Source organism: Puma concolor, chromosome D2, assembly GCF_028749965.1.
Source record: "Puma concolor isolate L17-30 chromosome D2, mPumCon1.1.hap2, whole genome shotgun sequence".
In the NCBI taxonomy this organism is placed as follows: Eukaryota; Metazoa; Chordata; class Mammalia; order Carnivora; family Felidae; genus Puma; species Puma concolor.
In genome coordinates this window covers 72,217,589-72,230,574 of record NC_141677.1, presented here as the reverse complement: position 1 = coordinate 72,230,574, position 12,986 = coordinate 72,217,589, and the positions used below count along the sequence as shown (strand labels likewise).

General features: G+C 51.3%; 1 protein-coding gene across 3 annotated transcripts in view; it reads right to left on the bottom strand.

The window, feature by feature from the left end:
• Window positions 1-9,245, bottom strand: part of VWA2 (von Willebrand factor A domain containing 2) — a 42,720-nt gene extending 33,475 nt beyond the window's left edge. Inside the window, exons 1-2 of one of the 3 annotated variants that reach the window (XM_025918224.2) lie at window positions 8,760-9,245; window positions 933-994 (exon numbers count right to left, since the gene is read on the bottom strand). In XM_025918224.2, coding sequence (XP_025774009.2) covers window positions 933-984 — 52 coding nt within the window. In that variant the 5' untranslated portion in view covers window positions 985-994; window positions 8,760-9,245. Of the gene's footprint in view, window positions 1-932; window positions 995-8,759 lie in introns of those variants that run through there. The other 2 variants (XM_086680939.1, XM_086680938.1) reach the window with 2 other exon arrangements.
• Window positions 9,246-12,986: the final 3,741 nt, after the last annotated feature.

The window sequence follows — 12,986 nt, the reverse complement described above, 5'->3', positions numbered from 1 at the left end:
TTTGGCCAAATGAATGAAGAGTCGTCAACCTGCTTACAGCCTTTGCCCCTATGGTATCGCACCTGGGAAGGGATCCAAAGGAAAACCACTTTTAGACAAGGGAAAAGGTACATCAAGGCTCTCCTTTCACGGTTGTGATGGAGAGGAAGGCTGGAGAGAACAGATATCCATAGGGACAGGGCTGGGAGTAAACTCTGATAAATTTGTTCAGTGCAATTCACATGAAAAAGAGCCAAGAAGTTTTGGGGTAGGAAGTTCATGAATACATCTTTCGTTCTTTTATACGATATCTAGTAAAATTGGAATGATGGTATATAAGCAATCAATAGCAATTTAAAACAAACTTTGGGGCACCTGGGTGGCTCAGTCGGTTAAATAAATGTCCAACTCTTGATTTCGGCTCAGGTCATGACCTCACGGTATGGGAGTTCGAGCCCCATGTTGGGCTTTGCGCTGACAGAATGGAGCCTGCTTGGGATTTTCTCTCTCTCTAACGTAGTTCCTAGCTCTCCCCACCTAACCTTCCAGCGGACGGTCTCTGCTCACCTGACACACCCGTCCCTGAATCTCTACTCACAAGGAGGCTGGTTCTGGGCCAGAATGCTGGACTAGCAGTTCCTCCGCAGTTAAGAGCCGTCACGCAAGTACCTCTGATGAGGTCTAGGACAGTTTTGCCACCAGGAGCGGAAACAAGACAAACTACAAAGACAGTCGGCTGGAGCAGAACCAGGTGGACCCAGGGTGACCGCACAGAGGCTGGGCTGCTTTGGTTGGAACAGTGGTCCAAGCACAAGATGATAGGGCTCATGCTAGGCAGGTGGCCGTGGAGTGGACAGACTCAGTTGCCTTCGGGAGACCTCCCGAAGTTAAAATTGACAGGATATGAGGCAAATCAAACCCCTCCACACCTCACCCCTGACCAAAAAGCTTACCTCCAGAAAGCAGGAAAATGAAGATGGCCTCCAGCAACGGGAAGGAAGGCATGTTGATGTAACTATGGGGCAGGGTAAGAAAAAGGTATCAGCAATTAGCTCTGTGCACCCCCCAAGTCATCCTGAAACAAGACGACAGCCGCTCAGTCTTTTCCAGGTACAACTATGACCTTGAGGCTCTTCCTCGCCACGGTGACTGTATTCGTCCAAAAAAAAGACCCAAATTCCCTCAAAAGTCACGCGAGACTACTCCAATGGCTTTGCTTTCAAAGGACAGGCTAGCATCTTCTCCAGACACCTGCCCCAACCCCCCCCCCCCCCTGGCTCCTTCACAGACTCCGGGAAGGCATGCTCTGCCCACGGATAAGAGTCCCGGGTCCCAGCTTGGCCTGGCCCCTGTCCCGCCACGTGACCTTGAGTAAAGTCCCCTCCATCTCATTGCCCCCATTTCTTATGACGAGTTAGACTCAGAGACTCAAGATAGGATTTCCAACGTCCTAATGTCCTGAAGCCTTCTAGCAAGATCACAACGTCTACACTTCCTACTCCATAAAAAGTAACATGGCTGAAGAAGTCACAAAAGGGTTTTTCAAAAAATGCCTAGTAATGCTTAGAGTACAGGTAACATTCAGTTCCATGGGGCTTGACAACGATCTTTAAGGGAGGAAAGGGTGGGAAGTGAGAGCTTTTAATAAGAATGATAGAGGGGCGCCTGGGTGGCGCAGTCGGTTAAGCGTCCGACTTCAGCCAGGTCACGATCTCGCGGTCCGGGAGTTCGAGCCCCGCGTCAGGCTCTGGGCTGATGGCTCAGAGCCTGGAGCCTGTTTCCGATTCTGTGTCTCCCTCTCTCTCTGCCCCTCCCCCGTTCATGCTCTGTCTCTCTCTGTCCCAAAAATAAATAAACGTTGAAAAAAAAAAAGAATGACAGACTATAACTCTGCTGCTATAAAAGCACATACATGAGGTAGACTTCTGATTTCAGCTGTGGGGCCCAAGAAATGGATCCTTATCCTTTTTAACCACAAAGATATGATGTAAAATCTACAGAGTCTTACATTTTAGCCACTGTACTGAAAGGGATCATACAGAATGAAATTTAGACTCCCCTCCACCCCTAGTATAATTTAGTGGGCAAAAATCTAAGAATATCTGAACAATAAGCTCCAGAAATTCTGTTTTCTTGCCTTTTGGGATCCAATACAACCAAGGTCTCACCCTACGGTTTCTCCGCCTCAAACCTGCCTATTAAAAAAAAAGACATGAAAGAGTGGGGCCACACGTAGGCCTTCCCGAAGTTTCCTCCTGTTAAACAAACAATCCTGGACTCTCACTCAGGAGACCATTCCAAAGAGAAAATCCCAGGCAGAGATACAGGAAGGGAAGCACGGCAGGGTCCCCCCGGGTTCTAGAGAAGAGAGCGGAGGGAGAGGTGGCCGGTCACCGTGTGCGGTACGCAGGGGTGCAGCCGAGGGTGGAGAAACTCATTTCCACCTGGTCCACCCAACTCAGAACGTCCCTGTAACCTCTTGGGCAAACACCGCTCTCCCGCGTCTACGAACGTGGATAACAAGGCAGGAACACCAAGTTTTCGTGTATGTATCTTGGGTCCTCGGACATCCACATCTCCACTGGCAGATGTCAGTTCTCCAAGACGCATGGCGGAAGCTTCCCGGTTATGTTTAGCTGCTCACCAAAATGCCCGTAACTTAACGCACGCGACAATGAATTCTCCTGTCAGACGCACTCCACTGTCTCTACTGGGGCATTACAAACACATCCCCTTGGGACGCTTGGTCAGTTAAGCATCTGACTCTTGGTTTTGGCTCAGGTGACGATCTCGTGGCTCGTGAGTTCGAGCCCCGCGCTGGGCTCTGTGCTGACAGCTCAGGGCCTGGAGCCTGCTTCGGATTCTGCGTCTCCCTCACTCTCTGCCCCTCCCCTGCCCACACTCTCTCCAAAATAAACATGAAAAAAAAAAAGAAAAAGACACATCTCCCAGCTGCGGCAACAAAACGACCTGTCAGAGGAGTTTGAGCGGGCCGAGAGCAAGGGCTGCCTTGAAAACTGAAGCTCCCCAAGAAAGATAATTTTTCATATTTAAGTTTAAATGTAACCCAACTCATGTTCCTATAGGTGCTACTGCCGGACCTTACTTGGAACCGTAGGGAATTTGAACAAACAGCGGGGACTGCTTCAGGGGACAGCACCTACGGCTCAGGTCTGCGTTCCTACTCTTGGAGAGCAGACTCCAGGGAACAAGAGGGACACAACTTGTGAAAGGGGAAACTCACAGTGAATGAGCCGGACACACCTGAGAGATGAAGGAAGGGGTCACAGAAGCTCAGAAGCGGGGAGGGGGGTGGTCCCAGACAGTCGCACAGTTCAGGTCTCTGGCCCCTAATCCAGTTAGATGCTTGCATCTAACCAGGCTGCTTCTGGAGCGGAGGTGAGTCAGGGCCCTCGAGCCACCGCGCAAGCTGAGATGGCATAGAGGCGGGTGACTAGGACAGGCAGGGGCTACACCTGCCCCCTGGTGGCACACAGCCCGCACCGTGAATCCAGGAGCCCCACTTCTCATCCGATGCCATGGTCCCTCGTCTACAAAACAAGGAGGCTGGACCAGATGCTGCTAAGGTGTCTTTTGGTTTTAAATCCGTCACGGACCCGTGATGGTCAGACCTTACTCTACTGAATATTCAGCTCCTCGGATTTCAAACACGTCTGAAACAAAGGGGATCAAATGTCCCAACCAGCTGAGAGTCTTTGTGCCTCAGATGACCGTGAGGCTCACGTATGCACCTAATCCAAGTGGCCAGCGGAGAGCGAATCTTACAAGAGCGAGAGGGTCAGGCCCTTCGCGGACACACGGGAGAGGGGGAGCCGGACAGAGAGGGTGCAGGCCAGCGTGGCCAAGGCGATCCCCGCTGGCTTCCAGCCTGGCACCTGCCAACAAGACAGGCCTTCCTTTCCTCTCACTCCCGACGACAGACGAAAGGCAAGTTCTCGCCTGCCGCCTGGGAGCTAGGCCGGGCCACGTGGACCAGGGCCAGGGCAAAGCTGCCCCTGGGATGCAAACCAGTCAGGCTCAGGCTGATTTTCCGGGGTCACGGCTTCCGACCCTGGGCACGTGCAGGACTCTGAGGCTCGGGCCTGTTGATGTCTTTCCCAAACCAGGATTCCAGCGGCCTCCCCAGGCTGCCGCGAGGACCTGGGGGAAGTACATACAGAAGGTTCCCGCACGCACAGAAAGGCACTCAGGAAACGCGGGGCCCCTCCCGCTGCCAGGAGACAGACCCAAGCAACTTCCTCCTGCTCTCTTCCTTCTGTGCCTCTACATGCCCCGGTGAATGCTTTTCAGAGTCTCCCAAGCTTCTGCTCATTCGGGCAAAATTTACGTTGGCGATCTGCAAATCAAGGCAAGAAGTCAAATGCCTCCTGAGAGGCGTCTGGACCAGAAGGTGCTGGATCTGGGACCCCAGCGGCACCTCCCTCCCCTGCGCCCGCGGCACAGCCCGCACTCAAACTGCCCGCTGGTGTGATCGACTCACCTGCCCGGTGGCAAAGGCTGCAGGGACTCCGGCTTCGTCTCTGCCGGAGCCCCAGCCGCCTGCACTTGTCTGGCACACAGTAGGCGAGATGCGTGCCTGCTGGGTCAGTAAGCACCGCTACGCCTACTTCCGGAAGGATCTTTGCGCTCACTACACTCGCTGCATTCCTTCTTATGCCAAGATAAACGAAATAAACGCTGCTTGGGTTAGCACCCTGCTGTCTCCCACCCGTCATCTCAAACGTTCAGTTTCCCGCCCCCCTCCCCCCATCACAACTGCTTGCAGTACTAATTCGAATTCTAAGTACAGCCCAACACCTGAAATCTTTTTAAGAAAGGATGAATTGCATAAAAATCCAGCAGCTGCTACCATCCAGTGAGCATTTGCTGGGTGCCTGGCACCGGGGGCCATCCTTCTGTATCTTCTCTCCCCCTAAGCCTTGCAGCCAGTCACCGCGAGTGTTGTCCCCATTTTACAGATGAGAAAACTGAGGCACAGAGAAGTTGTTTTTGCCGCAGGTTACACAGCTAATAAGGGGATCAGACTCCCCTCTGGCCTCCCAGCGATCTGCTCAACCCATCCCCTTCCTGATCCTGGGGGAGTAAGGTAGGGGAAGAGAGGCATAATTAAAAATCTGCCAGCTGAATCCTGCCCTTTGGCAGTTTTCCACAAGCTACCACCTGCCAGCAACTCCCACCTTCGGCACACGTGAGAAGATTTCCAGAACTCTCTGCATTCTTGTGCAAAGCAGTCAGGAGTGGTTTGCATCCCAGGGGCAGAAACAGATCATTGTGTGCAGGTACCCAGGTATGCCTTGTCAAGCCTTTTCCGTTGCAAAACGCCCCACTCGTCATTTGTTCTTTTTCTGTTCCATTACCCACGCTAATCCCACGTCATTCCTGGCTCCTGGGGCTCTCACACATCCACTCTTCACCACCACCACCTCCCCCCGCCCCCATCTTCCCATCTGACTGCTGTGTTCAAATCCTGGTTCCACGCAGCACTGGCACCACTAAAAGGACAGTGGGTAAGTGCAGTTTGTCGCAGGGCTCCGCAAAACTCAGCACAAACCAGGGATTATACTTTCCATGCCGCAGGAAGAAATGAAGGCCAAAACAAGGCTACTTTGGGAAAAGAAGCACCAGGCTGGCAATGGCTGAGGGCAGTTTTGCAGGACAATGCCTGCCTTCTCCTCTAGGATGGGAAATGAAATGAGTTCAGGGTGAAAAAGGAAACCACTTCTGCCTCCTCACAAAACGCACTTCCCACCCCAAATATTAGGTTAGCCCTTGGCAGCCTCCTCTCCATCAGTGGGATGGAAATCTGAGCCCTTTACAAGAACGGGCAACACCTGAACAGGAAGACTTTAAAACCGGAGGTAAAAGTGTCGAGCCAGAAAGCCCTCGCTGTCTTCCACCGTAGCAGTCGCCTTCCTTGTCCTTTTGATACAACATTTTGTCAGGCTCAGGGGGTCCAGAGAAGTGGGCCACATGCTTCTAGTTTGACACAGCAGAGAGACCATTTTAAAAGCTGCTGGGGGAAAGTCACGCTCCCTCTCAAAGAATCGCAGATCGTTAGAACCCGACGGTCTGAGAAGCTGAAGTCAGCACCAAGGGATGAACAATGTGCTGTACAGATTCCCTGATCAGATGGGCATGGATCTCAAGGCTTCCACCTGCGAAGAGACACTTACAGCCAAGAGAGATGTTTGTTTTGATGGTTATTTGAAAATCCTTCATTTAACCTGTACAGGACCCAAGTTCATTGGACTCTGGGAAGCAGAGGCATAAGAGAATGCACATAGGACCAGAAGTCCAGAGACAGAATTCCATGCTAGTTCTGCTTCTAACCACCTGGGTGACGTTCCCTGTCTCAGGGTCATTCATTCGTCAAATTGGGGTGAATCTTAGTTTCACGAACTCAGGCGAGCGTTGTAAAGATCCAGGGGAATCGTGTGATCGTCCCTAAACGTACAACGTTAAAGGTTGTCATTACATTTCATAGGTTAATTTCATATAACACCCATAATGCCATAGGGTAGACATGATCATTTCCATTTTTCTACATGAGAAAGTGGTCTTGTAGAAGCTGGGACCCAAAGTCAAAGAGCTCCAACAAGTGTGGAGTCAAGCCCAGGTCTTCTGATGAGGACAGCTGGGCCGTGACAAGAAGAGTGCAGTAATACAGAACGAGCACAGTCAGACGCCGGGAAACCTGAGCCTTGAGCCTTTCAGTAACTTCCTTCAGTTCAGTCTTTCAATTTCCTTCCCTCAAAAATGGGGGTGACATCACCCAGCCTATTTACCTAAAAAGGTAGATGCCGGGATCACATGGGATCACAATGCAAAAGTGCCCTGGGTGAAGGCAACGTCTCTTAAATGGAGAGCAGGGAGACCCGGTTGAAGAGAAGAGACTCAGGACCAGGAAAGGAAATGAGGGATCCAGGACAGGAATCATATTGAGGGCAGGCCAGCAGGCAATTCTGTGGGTGGGAGAGGAAGCGGTCTGGAGCTGTTTACATGATGAAAGGGTAAACTTAAAGAAGGGACTCCAAGCACATTCCACTGGCCCAGGGAGCTGGCCTGGGGTGATGCTGACACCATTAGCCTTGTGGATAATGGCAGGGTTTTATTTGCAAACAAACAAACAAACAAACAAACAAACAAAAACCCTTGTGGGATAAGGTTAAAAGTTGATAATTTTGCGGCATTTGCTCCTTCACTGATCTGTGAAGGGCAAAAGTACAAAATCTGCGGACCGCTGTTCTAAAACACCTCACAATGATGCTGACCCCTCCAATGTTATAATTACACGAAATTTCATTTATTCAAGCATCTGCCCTGTGCCCAGCACCCTGTCAGGTGTTGGGGATACAATGAAAAGACTCTGTAAGGTACACACAAGATGGGACAAAAGGCTTTGTAATCTCACCAGTTTATCCCTGATGTCAGCACTTGCCAATTAATGACTGGCCCATTTATGCAGCTCATCAAAAGCCTAGCAGTCTGGGTTCCTGGGGGGCTCTCCCATTCGCTCTCGGGTCATCTTTCACCTCTCTAGGTCTCGGTTTCCCTATCTGTAAGAACCTGGACATCTGAGCAAACTGAGGGGAAGGAAACAGCCATTGCAAGCTCCGGAGGGTAAACCAAAAACTAAATTTAAGGGGAAATATGTCACTGATAGTTTTCAGTCAATCAGGCAGATGTGATAAAGGAAAGGAGCCCCCGTCTCTTCCCCAGGATTTGTCGGGGGACCTAGTCTGGAAAATTCTTACACCATCAAGAGACAGTTTGGGGTCGAATTTCTACAAACAGCAAGGGCTGCACCCTCGGTGAAGAGCAGCCCGCAGAGCCTTGCACCCCCATCAGCAGCAAGAAGGGAATGGCTTCAGGTTGCTGAAAGCCAGCAGCATTTACAAATTAACTCCCCAGGCCTTTGCCAATTGCAGTGGTACCTCTAGGACGGAGGGAGGGAGGGAGGGAAGGAAGGAAGGAAGGAAGATCTTTTCTCTTTTCTCAACAAATGCACATTTCTTAATATAATGTCACAATGGAAGCCAAACAGACATTGAATTTTTACACCTGAAATTATAAAGCATTGAAAAGTTCTGGGGTTTTTGTGTGTTAAAGAACCTCATAATTTGCCAATTGTACAGGTTCTGATTATTCAGTTCCAAGACACCAGACACACAGCAGGTGCTCCCACCCAACGGCCGCTCTTGGCTGGAGAGCCATAGATTCCACGGGGGGGCCAGGTGCCCTCCTCCCTTCTTCTCTGCCAGGGTGCCCACCCTGCTCCTAAACCGACGCCACCTGGCAAGTTTCAAAGGTGCAGTTCCGAGACCCTCCATTTACTCTCCCAGCAGGTGGCCAAGGGCGCAGCCCCAGGAAGGAGAAATGCAGGAAAGGGGGGCGGAGGGGGGCGCGGCCGGGGAGAAATCCCAGTATGAGAAGTCACAAGGACAAATCCCCTAGCCTTCCCATCGCCCAGGGGCCAGTCTCTGGGCCACAGGCCCTGCTAGGGCTCTGCTTGCAGAGGCTTCACCGGGGCACTCTCGCTGCTGGGAAAACTGCACAGGAGTCACCTTAACACCGCGTAGGCCCGGAAAAAGAGGGGCGCGGGGAGGGGGGCTTGGGCACATCCCCCAAACGTTTACTCAAAAGGCGAGTCCCCTTCCGCAGTCTCCAGATTAACAGACTGTGCCTGTGCCAACCAACAGGTCGAGTTTAATACACGGTTCCCTTCTCCACCCACTGCCACCTAGCCCCTGTCCCCTTACCTGTGCTCCGCGCCCCCTTGGCTCTGCGACCCCGTGCCGGAGTCCCAAAAGAGAGGCCCCTCCCGGGCCCGCCACGCTCCCCGTCCCGATGCGCTGGCTGGGTCTCCCCGGGCCGGGCCGTCTGCAGGGAGCCCGGGGGAAGCGTGCGCCAGGTGCGCTCGTCCAGGTGCGCCAGGTGACTCCGGCTTCCCCGAGAAGCGCGCGGGCCTCGCGGCCGAGTTCAGGTGCGGCTCAGACAAAGCCGAACAAAGCCCGCAACGCCGCTCGGCCGCCGCGTCCACGCGGGACCGCACGGGATCCGTGCCGCTGGGAGGGAGGGCTGGGGGCCGAGCGTCCCCACCCCCGGAGCGCGGACAAGTAACCGGCTCCCCTCCCGAGGCCGCTGGCGGGGGCCCGGGGCGCGGAGACAGCTCCGGCTCTGACTCACCGGGACGAGGGCGGCGGGAGCGCACGGCGGGACGCGCGCGCCGAGGCTGCCGAGACGGCCCGCGGGCTCGGCTCGGGCCAGGGGGCGCTGCAGGCCCGCGGGAGGGCGCCCTGGGTGGGAGCCACGTGGGGCACCTGTAGTTCTCGCCGACGGGAGGCGGCGAGCGCGGCGCGGGCCCACGGAGGTGCATCGGGCGCTTCTGGGAACTGGGCCCGCATCGCTTCTCGCGTTTTTTAACACGGCGTCGCCAAGAGCGGCAAGTCAACAAAGTACTTACTTCTGCGCGGGTCTCCCAGCCTCTGATCGGTGTAGCAGGGCTGTGCCATCCGCTGCCGACTCCGCAGGGTTTAGTGCTCAGACCCGTGCGAAGATGTTGACTTTGGCATCGCTTCTATTTGGCATGGCAGTTGCCATTTACCTGTCTGCAGTTACTGCGGCTGGGAGGTAATAAGCGGGCCTTTTTGGCCAGCGTCCTCGATTAAGTCTAGAAGGTGCCTGATTTTTAAAACTCGGATGCCAGAAAGCAAAATGGCATAATGCCTACACATAGTAAGCACTCAATAGATGTTGACTATTACTGTATCATCTATAGTTTTCATAAGGCATCAATAAAGTGTCATTGCACAACGTGTGCTCATTGCAAAATAAGAAAATGCCAGTAAGGACCTTGCAGAAAAACACCTGTCCCACCATCCAGAGATAATCACTGTTAACGTTATGGTGTTACATTCTTTCAGCATCCTTCCACTTACATAAAAATTTACATTCTTTTTAGTTCGGTCCCTACATACTGTGACATACCCAGCTTTTCTATTTCTCTTCTTGAACATGTTTTTAGCCACTACTTAATATTCCAATGTAGTTAACCTGCTGTTGTAAACATTAACTGTTAATCAGGAAATTAGATATTTGTGCTTTTGCCCAATCACTTCCTTGGAGTAAACTGCAAGAAGGCAAATTTCTACACTCTTGGATATAGGCAGGTTAAGGCTTTTGATGTGTATTGTCAAACTGACCTCCAGGAAGATCAACCTGTTTCCTCTTTTCCATGCCCCTCTTCCCATTATTCTTGTAAAGGTCAGTCTGATAGACTAATAACTTTTTTTTTTACGCTTTTCTTTTTTAACAAATTTTTTAAAGCATTGCCCTTTGGTTCTCAGTTGGTTTCCAACCCTCTCAAAATCTGTAGCTTCTAGTGAAAGGGACCCATGGTCAGTAAATGTTGCAAACTTCACACAAGTGGGGAAAAGAAGGACCCGTTTTTCACTTAACTCCTTCCAATAACATTTATTGAGCACCTTTTTTTGGTTGCCTGTTTTACATTAAAACGGAGCCACACCAGAGCAGGATAAGCCATGCAGGAGCACCTATGCAGGGGAAATTGGCCGCAGGCCTAAATGCTTGGCGGAAGGAGGGGTGGGGAGGGGAATTGTCTCAAAAACATGTAATGCAAGCCAAATAGGTCATTTTAAACGTTCCAGTTACCACATTTAAAAAGTGGAAAGAAACAGGTGAGCTTAGTATTAGCCCAGTAGATCCCAAATATCTCGTGTAATCAATGTAAAATAGAGATATTTTATGCTGTCTTCAAAATTGTGTATTATACATTTATGGCACATCTCAATTTGGTCTGGCCACATTTTAAGTGTCCAGTAGCCACCTGTGGTGAGTGGCCTGTGTCTCTCCAGACAGAACAGAGGTTTGAGAAGGGCAGACCACGTCCTGGCAAAAGTGGAAATTTAACAGCTGATGGCCCTCTCCCCGACTTGGTGTGATTCGTTGCTAAGCTGGCATCTACCAGCACACCTTTGGCTAATCAGTTTACCTGTGAGAAGTCAAATTTCAATTCTGGATGTTCCTGACAGTTTGGCGGCTTTAACTGGGGGGGCCGGGGGTGGGGGGAGTTCACATGTTCATTCCACGATCAAGAAGTAAAAGGCTACAACTATAAATACTGGTGGAGATACAAGTTCTTTCAAACTCCTTCACATCAAAGTATAAGTCAGTCTGTCCCAGATGCCTATCAGATCTATCAGATGTGCATGGCGGTGGGGGGAGGGAGGCAAATGCAAGTGGCCCAGGCTACGGAGAGTGGTGAGTGGGAGACTAGCAGGGCTGGAGGTTTTTTACACAAAAGGCTGGGCAACTCCTCCTTTATGAAGATCTGTGGAAAATTTCAAGTCACTTTGAAGGACCATCATCCCAAAGAGTCTGTGAGCCCCTTGCGTCCAAGGACTTGCCTTGCTCATCGTTGCAGCCCCAATGCTTGCTAACTCTACGCAGTAAGTGCCCCTTGAAAATGTGAATTGCCCCGTACAGCAGGTCTCGGTGGTGAACACACAAGGCATGGAGGCGACTGTGCATTTCACACAGAGACAACAGGGGACCTGAGCACTCAGTGATACAGAGTGGGAGACACCCAGTGTGGAATGACCACTGCTTTGGAAATGAGGGAAATCTGGGATTCCCCATTCAGCTCCCCTACCTACTGGACTTGTGACAGAGAAAAGATGCTTAATTTTTGACTGCTCAGTTTTCTGGCCTATGAAGTGAAAGGTTCAGGAGTACAACCGTTCTCAGATCTGGGGAAGCCCCCAGTTTTTTGCACCCACTCCCATTATTTGGACCCCCAAATGATGAAAGCAAGGTGAAACACGTATGAAAAGCCCCAAAGGACAATAGGTTACAGAGCCGCCAACATGGACTTCCCAAAACCCTCTCGAGAAGTGAAAGATCAGGAAACAGTGCGTATTCAATGGCCAAGAAATCATCCCAGAAGAAATAAAGGGCCTGATTCTGCAGTGCTCCACAGGCAGCAAAACCATGGCGCAGAGGGCAAGAAGAGAGAACAAAGTAGTGGTGGCAGGACATGAGGAACAGAAATACTGCATCTCAAAGCTGGAGACCCTTGGGCTTGGGGTAGACACCAATGGCTCTAAGGTTTAAAACATACAACCCAACTCCATTAAGACAGTGAGAATTACACACAAGGTTACTGGATTTGTTTCTGGGAAATGTGATGCTTTCTGGCTCAATCAAGGAAACACATTATGTCTCCAAAGGCAAGGGCCTGGGTAACGTCAGTCATGCGACCCACACCCAAGACTGCGTAAGCACTCTCCTCCTTCAAACTGCCAGGACTTCCAAATTTTGTATCTCCCGTTTCACACACGAATGCCTTAGGTGTTCACTGAATGCATTTTGAGAGGAATCTGGGCACACCCTTGGGGATGGGCTTCTTAGAATTAGCCCCACGGTCTGTCTCACTTCCTGGAAGGCTTCCTATCACTACAAGGTTTTAAAAATGGCATCACCTCAGAGTCTCAAGGTAAAAAGGGAAGCACAGGAAAATGGCCAAGGCTGGGCAGCTAAAGCCTTCAATGAAACCAATTCTGGGTTATCTGAAAGCTACTGCCAAGGTTAGAGAAGCTTCCCAGGGAAGATGGACTGCAATGTCTACACAGGAACTTGACCAACGAACGTTCAGGGCTGCAGAAAAATGTGTCCGTTCTCTGGGTGCGCCTCTACCGCTCCCAGCCTGTGCAGGTGGGCAGTAGTCTTACTTGTAACTGAACTTCACTTTAATCCAGCAAGCAAAATCAACCTACAACTCTTAACTGTCTGTGTGGAACCACAGGCTGTCCTCCAATTCCTTTTATCTGGAAAAACAAAGCAAAAAACCATCCTTGAGAATCCTGTGTGCTTAATGAGTACACACTGCTTGGGCACATGGCCAGCTACAGGTCCACAGGCAGCTGGTGAATAGCCCAGGCATTCCTCTCTGGCCACCCCCCAAAGGG